Source organism: Leuresthes tenuis, unplaced genomic scaffold (genome assembly GCF_036924035.1).
Source record: "Leuresthes tenuis unplaced genomic scaffold, fLeuTen1.0.hap1 SCAF_3, whole genome shotgun sequence".
NCBI classification, from domain to species: domain Eukaryota; kingdom Metazoa; phylum Chordata; class Actinopteri; order Atheriniformes; family Atherinopsidae; genus Leuresthes; species Leuresthes tenuis.
In genome coordinates, this window is record NW_027325357.1 from 8,620,786 (window position 1) to 8,643,648 (window position 22,863).

General features: G+C 42.7%; 3 protein-coding genes across 7 annotated transcripts in view; 2 read left to right on the forward strand and 1 right to left on the reverse strand.

The window, feature by feature from the left end:
* The window catches only part of phc2b (polyhomeotic homolog 2b (Drosophila)), a 32,484-nt gene extending 25,745 nt beyond the window's left edge, over nucleotides 1-6,739 (forward strand). The window contains exons 10-15 of the mRNA XM_072381665.1: nucleotides 1,877-2,088; nucleotides 2,889-3,012; nucleotides 4,050-4,152; nucleotides 4,251-4,365; nucleotides 4,917-5,241; nucleotides 5,330-6,739. Coding sequence (XP_072237766.1) covers nucleotides 1,877-2,088; nucleotides 2,889-3,012; nucleotides 4,050-4,152; nucleotides 4,251-4,365; nucleotides 4,917-5,241; nucleotides 5,330-5,484 — 1,034 coding nt within the window. The 3' untranslated portion in view covers nucleotides 5,485-6,739. The remainder of the gene's footprint in view (nucleotides 1-1,876; nucleotides 2,089-2,888; nucleotides 3,013-4,049; nucleotides 4,153-4,250; nucleotides 4,366-4,916; nucleotides 5,242-5,329) is intronic.
* A 1,187-nt stretch (nucleotides 6,740-7,926) lies between these two features.
* Nucleotides 7,927-14,212, forward strand: LOC140303072 (T-complex protein 11-like protein 2). Its single transcript, XM_072381679.1, has 10 exons — nucleotides 7,927-7,949; nucleotides 8,551-8,631; nucleotides 8,771-8,900; nucleotides 8,980-9,100; nucleotides 9,532-9,752; nucleotides 9,938-10,074; nucleotides 10,899-11,077; nucleotides 11,392-11,573; nucleotides 11,954-12,126; nucleotides 12,473-14,212. The coding sequence occupies exons 2-10, from the start codon at nucleotides 8,553-8,555 to the stop codon at nucleotides 12,703-12,705; spliced, it is 1,455 nt and encodes a 484-aa protein (XP_072237780.1). The 5' UTR covers nucleotides 7,927-7,949; nucleotides 8,551-8,552; the 3' UTR covers nucleotides 12,706-14,212.
* The window catches only part of anks1ab (ankyrin repeat and sterile alpha motif domain containing 1Ab), a 41,639-nt gene continuing 31,616 nt past the window's right edge, over nucleotides 12,841-22,863 (reverse strand). The window contains exons 12-15 of one of the 5 annotated variants that reach the window (XR_011915172.1): nucleotides 21,881-22,057; nucleotides 19,820-19,918; nucleotides 18,424-18,971; nucleotides 12,841-16,846 (exon numbers count right to left, since the gene is read on the reverse strand). Coding sequence is in view for 4 of the 5 variants with exons in the window: in XM_072381675.1 (XP_072237776.1) it covers nucleotides 19,598-19,918; nucleotides 21,881-22,057 (498 nt within the window). In the remaining variant the exon portion in view is untranslated. The other 4 variants (XM_072381676.1, XM_072381677.1, XM_072381678.1 and 1 more) reach the window with 4 other exon arrangements.

A 22,863-nucleotide genomic window follows, 5' to 3' on the forward strand; every position in this document is an offset into this window, starting at 1 on the left:
TAGTAAATGAGACTCTTGTTTATTACAGCAATGCTTAGAGGAGCTTATATCACCAGCAGCTTATGTTTTGTGGCCCCAACTTAAGTAACGAAGCCTGATAAACATTTTTGATAAGCAGATTTCAAAACTTCTCTTCAAGTTCACTCGACAGTTGGATAGAAACAGTGCTGTTGGGGAGCTTAATGACGTTGATTTCTATTATTAATGTGTGCTTAATGTGAATCTCACAGGAATAAAGCTAGAATGAAGTCTTTAAAACTGTACTGTAGCTTTTAGCCATTTATTGATTAATTGCTGAGATGAGTATGGAAGCAGAGAGTAGCCAAGCTTCATGAAAACTTTTAATGCGGTTACAGACGGTTAACTCAAGCTGGTTTTGCAGAGATAATGGGTTAATTATGTTATTATCTCTGGATAACAACTTTGTTTTCTGAGATTTTTGGTGATTATCTTCTCCTTGTTCAGTCTGGTAAGTTTGAGTTTCCCGTCACCGCAAACTCAAGATCACCATCAAAATACGTGACTGCAAGGCTGAGCTCTGCTTCTGTACATGAATGTCATAAGATTTAAGTAAAAATGTTAAAAAATATTCGAAGGTGTGTATTTTCTTTTAAATTGCAAAGCAAGGTGAGTGTAGTGTGTAGGGGTTGGGGTTGGGGGCTCCGTCTCCCCGCAGCCCTGTTTACGGCCCTGCTGGAAACAAGCCTCGTGTTACTTTAATGGATGCTCTGATGAGCTGGCTGCAGTCGCCGGGACAAAAAGAAGATATTTTTCAGCGGTAGGGTGGATTATGTGTTGCTGTGCAGCCAGAGGAGGATCAGAGCTCCTAACGTCGGCTTCTGTGGGAGGAAACGGGGAGGCGGACCCCGCTCAGAGGCTTCTCATTTACGGGCGGCGCTGCAGCTTTAAGCCGCGCACAGCTTCTGCAGCAGGTTGGTGTCTGTCCGTCCGTCCGTCCGTCGGATCGTTAAACCAAACAAACAGAGCAACCCGCACATGTTTTCTGTCTGAACAGGGAGTTGCGCGGTAAGGAAACTCTTGTCATTCAACACTGATGGCTGTATGGAGACAAAGCGCGGAGGCTTAACGTTTACTTTCGCTTGTGTGGGGTTTTCCAGCGAAAAAGTCGAGGCATTGTTGTGATGGTGGAAGTGTCAGAGGATAGATTTGGGTTTATTGTGTGTTATTTGCCGTCGCTATGGCCGTCAGACACTTAAAATGTTCGGCTTCTTTTCGTTTAGCCTGTTGGCAGCAGGGTTGGGACTTAAATCAGCAGGTTGTAATGGGACAGTGCGCTCAAAAATGCAACATCTGACGCTTCAGTGCAATAATGTGAGAGTTTTATACAGACCGAACTGCACAAAGTAAGGTTTTTTTTTTTAAATAAACCAGCAGCTTATTCCTCAAAGGTTTAAGACTTACCTTCCTCATTCAAGACCTTAACTAATGATTTTGCTCATCATTTAACCTATTTATCCACAAAATATCAGGAAATACATGAAACTGCACCTTCTTTATTTTTGTTTTGTCCTTCTGAGACAGCAAAACCCCATGAATTGTCACATTTGACCAGCTGTGTTTTGAGCTTTGCTTGAAAATTAACTAAATTAAAGCAGGTTACTTTTTCGATTAACTATTAAACATACTTATCAATAAAATCCCACCAATAGTACAAACTTACTTAGAAACCAAATATAAATATTCCAGTCCGGGACTGTTCAATTTACCAGAAGCAGTGAATATCAGGAGCTCAAAAGTGCAGGTGCTTTTTTTAAAAATTTATTTTCTTCTCAAAAATCACAGAAATGATCAATCTCCAGCTCTAATTTATAAAAACTCGTGTATATTAAATGGATGGTTTTGTTTCCTTGGCCAGGAGGGGCCTCAGTCAAGAGGCCAAGTGCAGCGGCAGGGACCCCACCTCCAGCCATGACCTCAGGAAATGAGAGCGAGGCGCCCACCGTGACGGGCAGCACGCCGCAAAACGGAGAGAACAAACCGCCGCAGGCCATCGTAAAGCCCCAGGTCCTCACACATGTCATAGAGGGCTTCGTCATCCAAGAGGGAGCAGAGCCGTTCCCCGTGTGTGTAAGTGGCCGGCATCGTGTTTACTGGCAGAGAAAGATGATAAACAAGCCGGAGCCGCCGCCCTCTCTGGTGTACATGTCTACAGGGAGCTGTCAGCAGGCAAACACAAACCCTCTGCTGCTGCTTGTAGTGACAGCCCACAGCGTCTGTTTAAATCGCTCATTAATTAGAAGGAGATCTGTGGCCGTGACAGGAAAATGTGCTGCTCGCTGCACTTCCATTCATCTGTACTCTGCCTGTTCCCTCAAGGTGTAAAAAGCCCTCCTTCATCTGCGTCATCTGCCTGAAAATTGATGGATCGTCATCTCATTGTTTACGGAGTGTGTCTCAAACAGAGCCCGGGCTTAACACTTAGCTAATCTTTTCTTTTAACTAATTAAATAAAAGTGTTAACAGTGAACAGCTCCACCAGGATGTAAAAATTTAGGATTGTCTGCCTCCTGCTGGACGTTTGGTGTATATGCTCATGTCATCAATTTTGGCTTTTCTCTTGTTTCAAGTGAAATTTATACATATTTGTCCATATTTTCTCACTCTGCAAACACAGTTTCCTCCAGTACGTTTTGGCCATTGTGCACATGGCATGTAAGAAGTTAAAACAAATACCTTTTATCCCAGCATCTCTCTTATTGCAGCCTTAATCAACCAGTGTGTCCCATTCAAGTCCCCTCATCAGTACTCATGTGGTCTTTGTTTGGTGCTGCTGGGATTTATGAAGGATCATATTGGAGCTGTTTAAACAGTTTGGTCTGAATATATTCACTGTAAAAGCTTTTTTTTTTTTTTAAATCTGACACCAGGTGGAGCGTCTGCCCCTTCTCATCGACAGCCCAAAGAAGCTGGACCATCAGCTCTCCTCAGACCCAGACAAAACTCCGGTCAGCAACGCAGCCAACACCGACTCTGAGCCCGAGGACCAACCAGGTGAGACCAGACAGATTAAATGCACTAATCAGCTGTGCGGCTTTATTGGTGCGGCTTTATCCTGTTAGGAGAGCGTGTCATCTCGGCGTCTGTTCCCACGTCTCCTCCGCACGCCTTGAAGAAAGGCGTGAAGCGGAAGAAATTGGACCATTTTGAATAATCCGCCTCATAATGTTGACATATCTGTGCACGTGCCGCTTACTGCTGTGCTGTAAACAAACAGAGCTGAGCCTCTCTTCTCTGCGTAATTTCACGCACATTCATCTCTTAACCATTCCACTTAACCTGTGTGTCCCCCCCCCCCCAAAAAAAAATCAGAGCCAACCTGCTCGATAACAGCCTCCACTTCCAGGAGGGATTCTCCAGTTAGATTCCACTTTCTCCTTTTATTGAGCTTTGATCAATGTGAAGTGGGCCTGTGGTGAGTTCAGAGAAAAAGTGCAGAAAAAGGTCTTCTGATGAAAACTGTGTGGATTCAAGTTCTTGATTTAAAGCATTTGGCTCACTTAAGAACAGCCCAAGTGTACTTCGTGAGGATTGCTGATGTTTACATAATAGAAGAGAGTTCCTGGTTCGAATCCCGACTGGGGCCTTTCAGTGTGGAGTTTGCATGTTCTCCCTGGGTACTCCGGCTTTCGTCCCACTGTCCAAAACATGCATGCTAGGTTGATAAGTTATTCTAAATGGTCCTAATTTGTCTCCGTGTGGCCCTGTGATGGTGTACCCTGCCTCTCAGCCAATGGCAGCTGGGATGGGCTCCCCCCCTGCCATTCTGAATTTATTTGAATGATTATAGAAAATGAATGGAATGTTAAATAAGGCCAAATGTTTATGCATCCCAAAAAAAATCCCCAAACATCTGAAATAAGCTAAAAAGGTAAGCAGGTGAGTGTGGTCTGCGTGTGCCTGCAAATGTGCTGCGCTGATCGGACTTCTACGCAGAATTTGGAGTGCACCTCCAGAGAATACTTTATTCTTCAGACACTGACGTCTTCATGGTGGAAATATGGTGCGAATTATGTCGTCTTCTTCCACAGAGAAAGACGAACCCAAGCTGACATGTGAATACTGCGGCTGGGTGGACTTTGCCTACACGTTCAAGGGCTCGAAAAGGTTCTGCTCGATGGTTTGTGCAAAGAGGCAAGTCACCTTGGGTTTTATGTTCCTTAACATCTGAACTGTCCACAAAATCCAGTAGTCGCATGAAACGGCTTTAAAAACGGTCTCTTTTTGAACAGGTACAATGTGGGCTGCACGAAGCGAATTGGACTTTTCCGTCCCGAGCGGAACAAACCGGCAAACCGCTGGCGCCGAAGATCTCAGGGCCGCCCCAGTATAGAGGCTAAAAAGCAGGTACGGACAGTTGGCGAGCTTCTTCTTCTATCATCAGAAAACTGCTTCCACTGCACTTTTTTTCCCCCAACCATGCATTTTTCACTCCTCGTCCTTTTTGATGAAGCTGAGGATGATTTGTGTCCTCTGGATGCTCCCATCATCAGCAGTCTATACTGGTGACCAATATGAATGCATGAGAAGGAACAGCGTTTGTCTTAGTGTGACATTTTGTAGTTGGACTCAGAAGTAGTTACAGCAGAAATTCTGTTGGATTATCAAGAGGTCATTTTACTATAATGAATACTTAGAAATCCCTTTTTTTTCCTCTGCTTTTATACTCTTGAGTTATGTCATGTTTCAAGAGTTGGGTCTCGGACATCCTTTGGGGGGTGCTTTTGTCTCAAGTTAAGCTCAGTGAGTCAGAGATTGACAATGTATCTCTGCAGGTGCTTTATGTCGAAGCCATTGTGCAGCATAATCCTTACTTAGTATGCCTCAGGTGTACTGATGAGCCGTTGATTTCTTGAGTACGTACTCTTGACTCCTCTCCCGACTGTGTTCTTTTCCAGAAACTGTCTCCTTCGCCGCAGCAGACTCAGGGCGGCTCCGTCTCCTCGCCGCACGCCTCGCAGCCCAGTCAGGAGGAGTCCAGCCCGTGTTCAGACATGTCGAGCTACGAAGAGCCGCCGTCTCCCCTGTCAGCAGCCAGCTCAGGACCCCTGGCTCCCGCTCCAGCCTTAGCCCAGGTTCCCGTCCACCGGCAGCCAAGCAGGGCCTCGGACCAGGAGGGCTGCGCTGGCAGAGATGCACCGTCACTCTGCGAGCGCTTCTTACCCAACGACCCCACTAAGTGGAACGTGGAAGAGGTTTACGAGTTCATACGCTCTCTCCCAGGTCAGGAGGCTCATTTGTGAAGTTTGACATGCATGTATCGGTTTAAACAGGAATTCTGTGTCACTGTGCGTCTCTGCTGTCCGTGCAGGTTGTCAGGAGATCGCAGACGAATTTCGCTCTCAGGAGATCGATGGACAGGCATTGCTCCTGTTGAAGGAGGACCACCTAATGAGCACCATGAACATTAAGCTGGGACCTGCACTCAAGATCTTCGCACGCATCAACATGCTCAAAGACTCATAGCAGAAAAGTGTGTGTGGTGCGTGTTTGTAGATTGTAGCACTGACAGTAGAGTACCGACTGCACTATGACATGGCCTTCCCCACACTACTGGACTGGTTTTCTCAAATTTTACTCAAGCAGCCTACATCAGCTCAGTCACCACTTTTCCCCATTTATGACCAATTCTGTTACTTTTTGGAGGCTCATATCTGATATCAGACTTTTGACCGGTACGATATAACAGAGAAAATGCATGTAGTTAAAGGTGCTCGTTGTCGAGAAGCTAGAAACTGCTGCTTTATCTGACTCAAGCTTCAAGTTCTGATCATTGTGGACCAGGTTCAGTCTGAGGAAGAAATAGGTTTTCAATAGAAAATAAAGCTGAGAAAGCAGGTGGTGTTGGAGTGCTCCAACTCTTTAGTCGTGGCTGGGTCGGGCCAATCTGCAAGTCACCGCCTATGCTGATTTGAAGTGTCGGGGGACAAAACACGAGTGACGTCTGAATTTATTGTATTATTATACATGTTTTGTACAGTTTTGTTAGTGTGTGTGGATGGAAGTGAGATGGTCGTATGTGAGGCTGGGAACTGAAGATTACGGTCATTAATTTGCTCATTTTTATTCAGCAGATGCTCCTTTTGCCTTTTCTCTCAATAAGATTCTCGCAGCACTTGGATACACAGCTTGAAAGCAGAGAAAAACCGATCAAGCAGCCTCTTTTGTGACATTGATTTTTCTTTTCAATCACCAGCTTTCTCTTGTTGATTTAAACTGCTCATAAATGATTCTTTTTTTCTTTCCACCTGCTTTTCCAAAATGATTAACAAGAAAATGACATTGATTTACTGTCCAGGTTTGATAGGAAGACACTAATTTATCCAAGGAACAATCGTGGGCTGGCTGCTCTCTTCACACAGCACTGCTTTTCTCTTTATTTTCTTATTTTTCGGGGGGCTTTTTGAGAAATCTAGAGTGGCGTTTCTAAATCAACACTAAAGTTTGTAAATACATAGCAGCTCAAGTGAGGAAAGAGTGCCCTTTTTAAGTTATCCTTTTTATTTTAAAAACAGAAGTTTAATTTTAATATTTTGAAATATGCAAATGTATAAAATACCATTGGCTTGAGAGTTGTTTTTGTGATGGAAAGATTATACTGTGTAATTGTTTTGTTGGCGTGATAGAAAGTGAACCTTTTTTAGACGATGCTTTGTCAAATGCTTGTATTTATGAGAACAGTTTGTAACACATTTTGCAGTCATAAATAATTTGCAGTACACTTCTGTCTCGGTTCATTTTTTATACCTCTGTGTTTTGAATAAGTTCTGTAACGCCGTTCGAGTTGATCTCGATCATGTCACGCACCATACCACAGCCTAAACATCAGCTTTGTGAGTCCTCTTTTGTTAAATGAATTGGTTTTGTGGCAGCACTGGGTCATATTTCACTGCATGTTTTAAAGCCTTCATTTACCATCTCTAACTTAAAGGGTACCTATGATTTTATCTGTGCCCTTTAAGTTAGTTGAAAGTTAAAAACCTAAAAAGTTGGTCCCTGTTTTAGATAGAAATATACACGTTATTGGGAGGTTTGAGATGCTCGCGCAATTCTTGTAAGTTTTAACTATTAGAAACAAAAAGAGAGTGTCAGAACAGAAACATTAGGCCAAAAAATAATGTAATGTAAAATAATGTACAGAAACACAGCAACAGTGAGATTTGATATATCTAATACTAAAAAAAGTTGAATAATACTTGCACAACAGAAAACTTGACGCTTTAAATTCATAGCACAAGTTGGACATTAAACTTAGTGTAGATACAGGATCATAAAAAACGACAGATGCAAGAACTGTCTTTACAGACACGATCAACATTTGTAGTTTAGTGCTTTGGGGTGTAAAATTCAACACCTGTTAACCACCTCTGCTCGAGCCGTGCCTTCTGGACGTCCCTGGTTGTATAAAACGGGATATTTCCAGCTGTTCGCCAGTTATTGTTTTACATAATAGACCGTTTGGGAAACACTACGGCCGCTTTCCATTTTGTTTTCACAGAAAAACTGGAAACGTTAAACAGATAGAGCGACTTTAGCTTCAGTGACAGCTCAGCGGTGGACGCAGTAAAGAACAACAGGAACTTACAGTAGTAACACGCCCACTGTTTTGATTTGAGAGTGGACGAAACCAAAACAAGTCACGTCTTTTTCTTTATTCGATACCGATATTTATAAATGTAATCTACTTTTACTGTGAAATGATTTTGTATTACACAGAGCCGTGCACATCGACTGACATAACGTGTTGGACCGTAAAAGTTCTATCTTTCAGCTCCCCCATATTTCGACGGAAATGGTTTAGCCCAGGTTTGAACGTGAACGTTGATGAACGCAGTTTTTAAACGCAGAGTAACTGTAACCGACTTTTTATGGTCGGGAGCGATTTACGCTCAACGTCTTCAAGCGATATATTGAACTTATACCAACAGCAGGTAAGTCAACTTCCAAAACAGTTACATCGTTTACTTCAGCTTGTATATGGGGTGTAATTTTGTCCATTTGTCCACTTAATTTTACTGGTGGAAAACATTAAGTGCCTCATTGCTACACCGGAGAATTATTTGGATTTTTTGTGCATCAGTATTTTCTTTTCTGATTCTTCTACTCTGGGATTCCTGTAACAAATGCTGCACTTAGATTAATTTAAAACTTTAAGAAGAAACTGATTATTCTACATATATAAAATAAATTAAATACCGAAGTACCTCTTACTTTTGGACTTTAACAGTTTTTTTTTTGGTAATTTTTAAGCTGCAACTAAATATATTTGTAAATTAGTCTACAGACATTGTTTTATCTTTAAATTCATAGTGAAATAAAATAATGCCTCATCATTTTTTTGTTGTTGTTGTTGTTTATTTGACCAAAAATAGTCCCAATAGTCTATCTAAAATGGTGTTTAGGATATTTAGATACATATCTGAATGACTTATTATCAGTAAATAAATGGTGTGGGTTCTAAATAAGTTTCACCGACAAAAAGGCTGGTTACACCGTGTTAATGAGACATTTAAACGTCCTGGACTGTTGCAGAAATGTCTACTCGGAGAGAGGAGGCTGCTGATGATTCCCCCGCTGACCTTCCCTGTCTGGAAAAAGTTGACTCTCCAGCAGGTATGAAGCTTTATTATAGTAGTCATTGTTTTCATGCACGTTCAGGGACCATTAGTAATTGAATTATTACCAGCAGGGTAGTTTTAATTATGTGTGGGTGTGTGCTGTGTGTTTGTGTGTGACCTGTCTGTGGAGTCAGGGAGCCCACCAACTGCCTCATTATCCAGCCTAATGGAGCTGGAGAATTGTGTTTCCAACCTGAGTCTTGCACATGAAATAGTGGTGAACAGAGACTTCTCCTTCAAACCCAGGAGCCCTCCTACAGACAGGCAAGAGAAACACCACTGATTCGTACTTTACAAAATAACTGTTGAATGAAATAATACTTGGCTGTTTGTCCTTCTTTAGCCTGGAGGGCAGAGTGACGGAGATCGTTCACCAGGCATTTTGGGCCAGTCTTCAGGAGCAGCTGAGCAGCGATCCTCCAAATTACGATCATGCAGTTGTTCTGCTGCAGGAGGTCAAAACTGTAAGTGTCTGCCATCACTTTGAGGATCAAATCAAAGTGTAGATAATACTCACACACACACATATAAACAATTCAAATCTCTAACCTTATATAAAGTCAATTCTGCACAATTCTACAATTGGTTTTGCATTGGACAGCTGTTTGTCACGTTAACTGGTGACCTTCAGCCTGAAGTATTGAGGTTGCTGGTAGTTAGGGCAGCTGTTGGAAAACTGGAAAAAGCTTAGCTGTCCTGGTCCATGCCATATCGTGCTTGTCTCATTGACATCCCAACGCTCGCATGTTTGATTGTCCCTTTAAGATAAATATGAAACCGAACAAAAATGGTGTGATTAGCATTTGATGTTGGTAACTTTTAAAAAAAGACTGAAACAGTTAAAGGAGAAATTCCTGCATGAGCTACAGCAAACCAAGCTTTTGTTTGCCATCAGTTGCTTTTGTCGCTGCTGCTGCCCGGTCACGTCAGGATGAGGTCTCAGCTGGAGGAGGTGCTGGACATGGAGCTGATCCGGCAGCAGGTCGATCACGGAGCTCTGGACCTTCACAGGCTGGCAGGATTCATCATCGATACCATGGCATCTTTATGTGCTCCTGTGCGTGACCCGGAAGTCAGGGCTCTGCGGGACCTGCAGGACCCCGTGGAGCTCCTGAGGTAAAGGCTGTTTCCTGTGTGTTCTGTCAACTGTATTTCTATAGAGGTATTTCTGTGATAATTCTGCAATCATGTCAGTCAGGATGTAACCGAACAGTTTTACTGTAAGTTACAGAGAAAGATTACTTCTGATTGAAACTGAAAATAAAGGTGCTCTTGATGTTGTCAATGCTCATCTCCTGCAGGGCGATTTTCCACGTCTTGGGACTGATGAAGACCGACATGGTTAACTTCACCATCCAGAGCCTGAGGCCTCATCTCCTGCAGCAGGCCGCGCAGTACGAGAGGGCAAAATTCCAGCAGATCCTGGAGAAGCATCCTGGTGAGGAGGGATTGAGTTCCAGCATCTCCAGCTTGACTGATAAAGTGACAATAATACATGCAAACGATGAAGGCGACTTTGTTAGAGGACCATTTATGGTAAATTTAGCCTATCGCAGCTGTCATTGGGTGAGAGGCAGGGTACACCCAGCACATGTCGCCAGTCCATTACAGGGCCGCATTCATATCAGTGCCACGTAAATTTGAATGTATCCTCGATATAAACAAGGGAGTGGACGGCCACCAACAGATCAATAGAAAAAGAGTGAAGCTTCGACTACTACCATACACTCGCTGGTTGTAAATCAAGAGAATTTGCTGCTGTATTCTTACACTACCACACTTCCTGATCGTCTGGACTTCTCATCACGCAGCTGCCCAAATGACTTCAGGAGGAAATGCTGCGGACATTTGTGTTTTCACATGCAGCCCCTCCACATCACCTCTGAAAAATGTCATTAATGCACTGAGAAAACAGATAAATAGCAATAATGATAAACAAAAAGGTCAATTTAAATTTTTCTCACTGATAAAGAGATTAACAATAAGATTGTTCCAGCTCTAAGGTAGAATATTATTTTATGTTTTACCTTAATAATGACAAAAGGTAATTGTCTCAAAACAGAAAATTCTTGGTTCCCACATTCCCTTCATCAGACATTTAAACCCACCATCCCATTTCCTGCTGAAGAAAACGTGAATAAATGTGCATCTCTGTCATGCAAAACACAGAAGTTTCCTCAGCAAAACACAGACAGTCTGCCAAATTTAACTGTAAAGTGTTTTAATTCGTGCATGTGTTCACAATCATCCATATGTCCTCAGCTTCTTTGGACTACACAACCGCTTGGCTTCAGGCGGCAGCCTCAGAGGAGGCGTCGGCGTTCACAGCTCAATCTGATTGTCCCGGTCCTGACAGTCGAGGTCTCAGCGCCACCGCCGTCCTTAACCGGGCCTACGCACGTCTGCTTCGCTGGGACCCGCAGGATGAGAAATATCCCGAGGTCAGTGACAGCCCAGAAAATTGCATCTGAACACACCTTTCATCATGCTGGGTCATATTTGATTGATTATAAGGGAACATTCAACTGATTATATGACTGTATGACTGATTTTGAACTGCTTTTAGTTTGTGTTTGATTAAAAATCTTTGAAACTAAATACTGAAATTTATTTTCATTTATCCAACAGTGTATCTGTATTTTAACACTTCGCCTCTTCAGTTACTGAAGCTTCTCTGCAGTATGTCCTCTTACCTTTATGATCCAGTAGGAAATTCAGGATTATGAGGTGACCCCGTTTTGTGTTCCACACACAGACTGTGCTGATGGACCGAGCCCGTCTGGATGCTCTGAGCCAGCGGCTCCAGGTGCTGGTCCTGGAGGCGTCAGTGCTGCTTGTGAGCAGCGCTCAGTTCAGGGGCACCATTCTCTCCCTGCAAGGGTTTGTAGGTAAACTCAGGCAGTCCATCACTGCCCTGCTGGAGGGCAGTCACACCAGGTAAGAGGAGGAAGGGGTGATGCATGTTCTGGCTGTCCTGGGGAACAGGTATTGTATGAGAGGGACACCAATGGAGGTGACAGGAGGCGACTTGCTTGTCAGGACAGAGGCAGCTAGCCTCATTCTTTCTGTTCAAGAGAAGTCCTGTCACGATTAGTAGATGACAGTAGAACAGCAGCCTGTGAAATTAAAGACCGGCCCACACTGGTTCAAGCTAAATATAACCAAAGCGGTTTCTTTTTAATCACATTTAATGGTGTTTTATTTAATCTAAATGTTTTTTGAGAGAACTGCTCTCAACATTTTGTATATAAATTCATAGGCCTGTAAGCTAATGCACCTCTGCTAAATGGTCTAACACTCGGTTTCTGGTGCGGCAGGGAAGCTGACCTGAAGAGGGCCCTGTTGGGGCTCGGGGAGACGGTACTGAAGCAGGTGACCGAAGCAGTGAGGAACCAAGGAGGAGGAGCACTGCCTCAGGAGAGCCAGGATCTGCTGAGGGGACAAATATCCGACCTGTGGAAGCAAAACAACCCCGTTCGCGTACTAATAGGTCAGGCATGAATCTAAGAGTTGTTATTGATTTGTAGATTCTGGTGGATGTGTTTCAAGGTGTCTGATACTTTTTTTAGAACTAAATAACCAACTTAGAACAACAGGAGTGAGATTTAAATAAGAAAAGGGGTTTATTTTTGCAGCTGTGTTTTTTTTGCACCATTTTCACTGCACAGAGCAAAGCTGTCCACAACTATTTTCCCTGTCAATCAATTCCTGAAAATAGCCATTTCATCAGCATGTTTCATCCCAGGTTACCTCTGTTCACGTGGAGGCTTTTAAACTTGGATGTGTGCTGCTTCAAAGCATTGACTTCTCTCCCTCTTTCTCTCAATCAAACACAGGAGAAAGGGTTCGAGACTCCCTTCTGGCAATGCTGCAAGGCAGCCCGGCTAAAAGGAGTCTGGAGTTGGCTTTTCCCCTCGGGTTGGTGAGTGCCGAGCTAGCAGAGCTGGGAACGACCTTCGGGCAAATTGTCCATTTCAACCGAACAGTGTTTGGTCCCTTCTACGCACCCATCCTCAGGAAACTGCTGCTCCCGACAGGAGAGGCTGAAACTGGCGAGGACTCACGCTAAACTGAGGGTGACCTGGACATGAGCAGCCATCTGGTGTCAGATCTGTCACTTTAGATTGTAAATATGGTGACTGGGAACTCCTCGAAGGAAATTCAGTTGTCACATGTCAGACTCACAAATGTAAAACGAGTCAGCTGAATTTAAAGTCGTCCTTCTGTTGTTTAATTGACATTTACAGTCTTCAGACACAAAATATAATCTTAGATGTCACGACTAAAATGTCCAAGTGAAAGCATAAGGCAGTTACTGAATAATTATGAGAGTACATGTAAACCAGAATTATCTGTACACAAAACTTTAAGACTGTGAAGCTAAAAGAAACAGTCACATTTAGTCATAACAAGGGACTGAAAAGTAAAAAAATGTACCAGAAGTTGTAAAATAGTACTTTATATTAAGCTTGAATATGTAGCGGGCGGTGTTTATGTGTGACTTACCAAAGACAGAACGCACTTTTTATTCATTTCTTTTTCTTCTTCTTCTGTTTTTGCACTTTTGATTATAAACCAAAAACATACTGACGTGTCTCCTTCAGTTGTTGGTGATAGTGGGGTGTGGTACTGAACAGAGCTTTATTTGTAAACTAACAGCAAAGTGATAAATCTCTATATTTCACACAGCCATTCAAAGAGCACACATCAGGGAGCAAACAAGCGAAAACACATGCATCAAAATCTCCCACAGGAACTCTGTGACATTTTCTCTAAAAACCATTACAGGAAACACAGAGCAGAACAAATTTATTATGACTAAAAGTGTGGAATTTACATATTTTCTGTGGAGGTGATAGACCGTTTTAATTTTATCCACAGTTTAACTTTAATATTGTTAAATCTCTTCATTTCCTTCTGAATGATCATGGCTCATGTAACATAAGACATCAGGGTTACACTTCTCAAGCAAGAGTCAACTAGAATTTTTTTGTATCAGATTTAAATTAAATACTCAATGGATATTTTTTGCCAAATTGAACACACACCTCTGGAGCAGTAATAGCATTTGACACTTTGTTAGTTTGAGGGATTGTTACAGAGCTGCACATCAGCTGCATTGGAAACGTTCAGAAAGCCTCAGGAAAGACACAGAGTGCTCTTACAGCCTGTTCTGGTGTCTTGAAGGGATTTCCAGAATCTTCAAACATATTTATCCTGATGCATCATGAAGATTTTCAACCCATTTCCTGAATTTCACCATCAGTTTATTGAGTTAGGCTATCAATAATGCATGTTCTGACACTTTTAGGACAGAGCAAGAAACCACAAACACAATACTGTTTATCATAGATGTAACAAAATGCCTTTTTAGAGCCATATAAACTGATGTATAAATTAAACAATAAGTCTTTTCCTGTTGTGTCTCCTTTGTTTTGGAGTAAAAATCTATTTCTATCATCCAACTTTTACTTTTGTTTGTTTTTGAGAATTCTGGAGCTGCCGACAAGATGTTTTTCAAAGACCAGCAGGCACTCAGACGCTTGTAAAGTAATAAAATTCATGGCAGGCACAAACTGGGCTAATCTTTTGTTTAGATTAGAAGTTGCACCACCCACTAATCTATTCAGCAGGGGGAAACACTCAAAGAACAATTGTACAATAATTATGTTGTCACGCCGCTTCAGATTTCTAACCGCTGGTGTCGCGTCTGTTTTTAACCACTCATTCATGTAAAGGAAATCAGTTCTGACAACAGACTTGAGAGGGATTCTTTAGTCTTTGTATTATTTAATTTCATTAATATAATATTGCTTTGAAATTTGAAACAGTATCACATTTCCAATGACAAACCATACTCTGTCCACAAACACGGGCATTGTATGCTGGTACAGTCTCTTTGTTCTCTACATTTTGTTACCCTTTAATAATCCCCACTGTTACTATCTCCAGTAGACCCGAATCAATAGAAATGCTTTGTAATGGTCTATATCATTAATGGTCTACAGTGCTCTACATATTACAGTACCTACATGACCAGATCAGAAAATCACATGGAGGTCAGGAAATAAGACTTTGCCTTTCTGACTGACCTTTCTCAGGACAGGAGTGATACAGAGGTCCTGTTAGGCCAGTGATGTGGGACCACAGGTTGCCTTTTGTCTGTGAGCTGGGATTCATCTCAGGGGCAGTGCAGGAGCAGGGAAATACAGGGTAAGATCTAAATGTCAGAAACGCTGGTCTGTCCCCCACGTTCTTACCTTCCAATTGTATCTTTCTACCTTTTTTTTGTTTGTTTGTTTTGGTGTTTTTTTGTCCCCCCACTGCTCTGCTCGCTAACTCAACGCACGCAAACACACTCGCATCGCGCCGCTCCCCTTCAACTCACAGCTTGGTATCCGGAAACTTGAACGCTGGGGTGAGCTACACAAGGAAAACACCAATGTTAAAAAAGACTGGTACATGCACAGCCACATCATGCCACCAAAACTTGCTTTAAACAGCTGCTGCTCATTAAAGTGTAATGTTTTTATATTATGCATCCATACTAGAGCAGGTTGTCCTGGTGACACACAAAATGGAAGAACATACGTGACAAAAAGTTGGCGGAATGAGGACGATGGCAAAATGTAGGGATGAGGATGAATCGCCATATCAGCGTGTAAAACGGAGAGAGAACATAAAAAGCAAATGGCAGATGAGTGAGAGGAGACGAGACGCTGCTACAGTACATAAAAAGACTGTTCAGGCCAAGTGCATCAGAGGGCACAAAACACAAAAACACTGCCAACATGCATCATCAGTGGAAGCTAACAGATAAAAGAGTCAGAACAGAGTGGCCATGACACAGCCACAGTACAGAGCAGTTACAGCTAAACAGTCTGTCTTTGGAGAGGAGCTCAACCCCTCACTTCTCCTGCAGCACACAGAAACAAGGGCAGTGGCCGGTGATGTAACAGTCCAAACTTCCATGAGGACAGACAGAAACAAAGCATACAGCACGCACGGTTAGGTAGTGGAGGTGGTGAAGGAGGAGGGGGGTGGTACCAGGATATGTGTCGACTCCACGACGAGCATTTTTAAATCACAGTGCAAGAGGAAAATACCTTTACAAAGCGGCATCATGTTCCCAGCGTAACAAATCCATTCGCATTAACACGACACCAGAACAACATTTAGATTTGGTTCCTTCAATTCAGTGAAATTAAATCTCTTCACTGCTGTTTATTTTCAAGTGACATACTTTGCACGCACTGTACCTAATTCTAAATTGGTGTGAAATAGATACCTACCCATGTAATCATGATAATGGGACGCCAGAGAGGGAAACATGCACCAAATTGTGCTGGGGGCTTGCCAACATACTCAAAGTTGAAATGTAGGGTAGAAAAATATGTGAAATGTGAGACCACTGTACGCTCAATGTCTTTATTTTCATTGGGGTCTTTTTTTCGGGGGTATTTATTCATTTTTTTTTGCCTCTGGTTGTCATAATGTTTGGATTCTGTCCCAAAGTGTTTCAGTTAGCCTATATATCAAAAACGTATCACAAAATGCACTAATATCCCCTTGCACTGTAAGAAAACACGACTTTAAAAGGGATAGTGCAGTTTCAACACAGTGCTTTTTGTTTGTTTTTAATGGACAAGAAGAATATTTAGTGATTTGCAGGCTCTCGGCGCTACCGTTGATGCTGTCAGGCACTGGGCAGTTTAAGTCCAGAGCAAAGACTCATCCTGACAAACCTGTACCATCATTCAACCAACATCCTCCCAGCCACTCAGTCAATTCAGTACAGCAGGAAATCAGAAGTGTTGTCTGTTTTTTTTCTTTTCTTTTTTTCACAGTCTTTAGAAACAGGTTGGAGGCGTGCAGTTGTTGGGTGGTGGTGGGCAGAGGAAGGTGGGATTATAGTTGGTTATAGGTAACTGCTATGACGTAAAGCAGCTGTCCTCTGTAAAGTGAAGGAAGGTTGCTGTCCAGTGTGCAAGGTTTCAGTTCTGAGTTCAGACATCAGTGACAGATCTGTAACCAATCCATCGTGGTCTAACTATGAACACTGTACAAATGAGTAGAAAAAAAAACTGGTTGTTTGCTGCATGTTGCTGTTTTATCTTTCACTGATTAACTGTCCGTCTTGCATCCCATGCTAGCAAAGCAGCCTCCGCATAGTGCCTCACAGTGGTAGATGCCTGGTAAGACAGGACAGGCTACAGATGGAGAAAGAAAGTAAATAAATCAAAACCGTCTTGAAGCAAAACAAAACAAAAAAATTGTAAATTAATTCAAAAGAAGATATGTTTTAAATAAAAAACTTAAATCACAGTTTTACTTCACAGATCTCAAATCGGTGTGATACCAGAGGCGCACATTAAAGGAAAGGGAATATATGCAGTCGCCTTCTTGCAGAGAATTATGTGAGAGGACAGAAATCCTGCTCACATCATTGCAATTAATATGAAGCTGCCACTACCTGCTGGTAAACTTAAAGGTAGTTCAAGGTTTCAGGGGCCACGGGCCCCGTGTGATACCTTTAGTCATCTGCATCAGTCTGCTGGGGTCAACTGGGTCCCTCTGCATTTATAAGCAGCTGGGCATGCCCAACAGAAGCTCTGGAAACGCATTTTCCAATTAAACATCAAACTCACATGACCACTTAAAAAGATATCAACATTTTTTTTAACTAGCTGACACGAACTTTGTATCATTTCATGTAAGACTGGAAGAAAAAGAAAAAAGACAAAATCCAAACAAAAGTGTTTTGTTAGCTGCCTCTTTCAGGCGCTAACAGCCCTGCATGTGGCCTATACTGCCCCCTTCTGATGACACTATGCGGGCACATTTAATGAGTCATATGCAGAAAAGAAAACCTATCTAATCAATATTTTTCTACACTGCAGCACTTCTTCTACACTGCAGCATAACTGAGCCCAGAGCTGAGTAGCAAACTCAACTGAACGGCTTGTGGAAGTTTTACTTCATTAGCTTATTAACTTGTAACTAGTACTAGTTGGGACAGTGATAAAGGTTTGCTTTAAAAGCTTTCGCTTGGTTTAGGCAAACTGTTGCTCTGTACTGACGAGTCCATTCTCTTGTGATGCAATAGATCGAGCTGGTCTTGGGTAGTTTAGATTTAGCTAGGGACTGGATTGTGTAGTGGTATTATCACCACCTTTCATGTGGGAGACCTGGTTTTAAACCCTCTGCATGAAAGGTACAACCTCCAGTAAGGGTCCTTAGGAAAGACCCCCTTACCCTATCTGCCTACCTGTAAGTCGCTTTGGATAAAAGCGTCTGCATAAACATAACATAACAGATTTTGAGACTTAGGGGAGGTGCGCATATACATCCCCTTTAGTAGAAAAATGGGAAAACATACATCCAGTGACAGACTTGGATCAAATATGACTCAAGGTTGGAAATTTGTAGGTATGTAAACATAATAAACACACATTTCTGGGTAGTAGGGTGACACTGGTTTTCAGATTTTGTGGTAACTTCATATATGTTATACTGGAGTGTAAGAGCAGATACTGATATTGTCATCAAACTCTCTGCAAGAAAGCAAGTAAGCATATTCCCCTAAATGTTCATTTAAGGGTTAAACACACTAACCCCTTCAGCATTACACAAAGCTGTATATGTCTTAACATTTCTGGAAATACTTGAACTTGCAGTTAGGTCAAGCCAGCGCAAGTCTAGTTACATAGCAAAATAATAGTGAACATGCTTGTTTTTGCCTGTAGAGAATATTAAGAAAAGAAAAAAAGAATAATAAAGATGCAACCTCTGGGAGCTATCAGGGATTTGGAGGCAGATGCAAGTTGTCAGGAAGAGGAGGATGAGCAGGAAGAGGCAGTTTGGTTGAGAGAGCAGGGCCACTGTAAAATGAGATCAGTCCAGGATCATCCGTTCCAGGGCTCCACCATTGGCTGCAGCAGCAACAGGCGAGAGAGGCTGCCAGGGGTGTTGGGGAGGCTCAGGAGTGTTTGTCATGGCAGGTAGGAGGTTGGTGTGGGTCGCTGGGCAGGGCAAAGGAGGGTGCAGGCAGCCCTGAGGGATGCTATACCATCACAGTGAGAAGGCACGGGGCTCACGTATATATGTGTGTGAGTGTGTGTCAGTGAGAAAAGGGGATGAATAGAGAACCGGATGCAAGGGGAGAGGAGAGTATGGGGAGGGGGGTGCAGTAGGGGCGGCTGTGGGGATCCGGCCTCAGAATATGGTGGTCTCGTACTTGGTGCTGACGGGACGCCTGTTGTAGTCCCGCTGGTCACAGAGCCAGGTGGTGCTGCCCAGGGACTGCATGTCTGCGTCCATCTCCAGGGGGTCGATCTGCCGGGGGGGAAGGAGGGGGGAGGGACGAGAGGAGGGTGTGAGACGTGTGGCAGTGGAGGCCATTGTGCCACACTGACAAGTCCTCAGCTCACACATGTGCATGTGGATTAGAGGTACAGTCCAGTGATCATGTTATAATCACAGACACTGAGGGCTCAATCCACACAATGGATGATGTCTGACAGAAAATACTCTGAGTCTCTGTAACCCGCAGCAGTAAACCAAAGATACCACCCTCTGGGAGTTAAACATAGGCTGATTAGTAGCTCCAAAGCAACATGTGCTCTACACCACTGGCTACTGGCGTAGCATGGACAGTCGAGACACATTCTTTCATACAATATGCTGATGAACTTACTTAGAGCTACATGTGAATTTTAAATGGCTAAAAAAACCTCAAGGTAAGCATTTGTCATTGGACCATTTCCTGCTCATGGATGACACTGATGCAGCATACACAAAAACTGAGAAACATTTAAAAACCGTCCAACAGAGACAACTTCAACTATCACGTTATTGTAGCAATGGATTAAACCCTCACTGGCACAATTTGGCCAAGTTTTATAAAGATAGTAATTCACATCAAGAAACCCTGTCTTCCCTGGATGTGTTTCCACAGAACTTCAGCTAAATGCATTTTTAAAATCTAAAATGTAAATGAAGATGAGAGATGGAAAAGTAAAGGGATGAGGAGGAGGTTTATGGTTAAAATATTGAGAACCAAAAGAAAAAAGAGACAGAAGTGCACTGCAGCATCCCAACAACAAGAAAAAGAAGTAAGGGAGGGATTTGGTGTGTAAGCAGATGTATGATGATTGAGGATTGAATAGAGGAAAGAGAAGGACCTGGATTCCAGGGCTAACAGAGTGCAACGGGAGGAAGGAAGGACGGTGGGTAGTACACGTGTGACAGTGACAGCAGCGGCATTCGAGCACAGGGGCACCCTGGGAAGCAGGAGGACCAAGAAGACAAGAACAAAGACATGTTAAAAAGAATAGAAAGGAGGCGTGACAAAGCATTTCATTGCACTGAATGGACAGTGAAGAAATCCAAGTTCCTGTGAATGACTCTCACAACACTTTGCCTCTGAGTAGTGGCAGTCCAATCAGAGCCGGGCATGGCAGGACTGTGGTGCTTTGGATTTCGACACATGCTGAAGTGGTGTGCACGTGGCTGTAGTAAACATGGAAATTTGGGGGGGGTGGAGCAGAGTGTAATTGATTAAATGGTTTGTTCATTTGTGTCATCAGAAGCAGCAACTCTTTGCATGCATGGCTAACGTGGAAGGATTATGAAACAGCGAGCAAAGACGTGTGAAAAATCCTTCGCTCATCCTACCGAGAACAGACAGAGACACAAAATAATGACAAACTACCATCTGTGGTCATTATGTGTCTCCAGCTCCAGCACATATTTGGAACATCTGTTTTTTGTTTTTTTTTACCCATTTTGGTCAGATTTGTGTCTCATTTTGACCCTTATACATCTCTTTGTGGTCATTTTGTTGCACGGATTTGGTCGTTTGCACCTCTGCTCTCTATGATCATGTCGTACCACGTCATGATTGTTTTGTAATCTTGTGACACAGTTTAGCTGTTTTGCATCTCTGTAGCTTTTCTGTCTCTTTTAGGCCATCTACATTTACACTCCTGCCAAATTTACTCAAGTGAGTATCGCATTTGGCAAACCCACTAATTAGACATCACCATAAAAGCCTTTTCTAATTATTTTAAAACAAAAAGTGAGGGTGTGATGTGGGATCTTTCCAGATCATACTTGACACACTTGGATTAAATGGGCTGTGTTCATTTCCATGACTGCCACATGCTTCATTTGGTGATAAGTTGGCTGACTTTTTGCAGGGGACATGCAGTCTTTTCTCACAATACTGTAAATGCAGCAATCAAAAGCATACTTAGGATTCCTTTACAGCTTTAAAACACTTCAGTTAAATGCATTAAAAGGTAAGCCAGACACTCAGGGAACTAATGTTTGCTTCATTAATTGATGACGACAGTAGATCAAATCAGCTAGCGTCAGTTGTAAATGAGAAACTTTGACATTATGGTATATCTGCCATGTGAGAATAGAAAACTTGATGAGTATATTGACTGGGATTGCGTGGGACAGGGCTTAACAGACATTAAACAGCTCCTTGGGGAGAATGTACAAAAAATACCAGTTTCAGTTTAAACCTAATATATTTTGGAGCAACAAGAGCATCAATACAAACTGCAGATGACAGATAACAGTCCGCCCCTCATCTACAACTTAAACACCAAGACAGGCTCATTATGCATCTCTGTGATTACTCTGCATATTGTCTTTAGGGGCAGTAAAACAAAATGATTTGTGTCTCTGCATAAGTGTGCGGTCAAGCAGCATGCTCGCGCTCTGGTGACAGTGATCGGTGAACGCTTATCATATGACGCCTCAGAGGTTAATACATCAATGTGTCGCTGACGGTCAACGTAAATATTTAAGGAACACTCTCAATCAGGGGTGAGGAAGCAGCACAAGTCCAAATGTGTGTGTGTGGGGGTGCTGAGCCTTGATGAAAGTCCCAGAGGAAATCAATCACTTCTCTGTGAGCAACAAATAAAACTTTCATTCATCACTTTTCTCATATGCACACAGAGAAAATCTCCCCCGACCAGAGGGACTCTCAGAGCTGTGGGGTATGTGAGATGAGGCTGGCTGTGAAGTGATGACTCATCACTTTCTGCCACACATCGCCCATGGGGGGGAGGGCTCAGCAGTGGAAGAAAAGTCGGTCATCGGGTCTGTGTAGCTTTTCTGAATGATGGCTGCACAAACGCATGTTTCTACCCACCCCTGGACCTTGTAGTCAGAGAGCAAATTCAACATTCATTCACAACAAAAGAGGCGCACACGTCGGTACTCACCGCCGATCTTCGCACGCTGCTCCATGACTGAGACACTGGACGGCTGGTTTTGGTTTCTATGAACTCTGAGCCCAGAGATGACGGGGGCACATACTGTCTCGCCCTGGCCTGAACTGCCATTTGATAAGCCACTTCAAATGCTTGTCCGAGGGTTAAGATGATCTCGTAGGTCTGTGTCTGCGTTTGATTTTTAAAAAAAAAAACTTAACTGACACTGAATGTAAAGTAAGATTAGCAAAAAAAAACAGTGTACAGTTGATTTTAACTAAAAACAGTTGACTAAACACCTGATGTTACTGTAGCTTGACTTCATGGTGTGGTTAACTGCATACAGATATTTTAACAGCTCCTGAATCTGTGACATTTGTTGGGAGTTAAACAAGCTTTACGCATGCTTGACACAAGCATTTCATTGCACATGGGAGATCTGCTCTTCACATTTGTTGGATAGTTGCTTTGTTTAGTCATCCATTTGCTCTTGTTTGAATATGATAATATTATGTTTCAGAGGAAGCGAATAAAAATTGTGGTCCTGTAACTTTCAGCAACACAGTTCAGGTAAAACAAACTCAGACTGATAACATTTAGGCTTTAATATACTCTAATAACCTTCTCCTAAAAGAAAAAAACATTTTTTTAAAAATCCTCAAGCCTCTCTTTACATGCTTAATGCGTTCTGGGTTCGATGATGATGTTCAGTGACCAAGCTCGACAGTCACACTTTAGATAACGTCACCACTTTTACTAGCTAGCAGTAAAGATATCAGTTCAGTGCCATGTGGTGCTGCGTTAGGTTGGAGATTTGAGACAAAACACAGCAAGCAAAGTAAAGTGAGTCTTTACAGCTTTCCAGTAAAACATGAGGAGCAAAAACAGCTTTCTAAAGACCTGTTTAGATGGATCTTACCTGATCTTTTTGATAACTTTGTCACTACAAAAGCGAGTCAGAATCAGCAACATAATGGAGCTGGATTGTCACGATT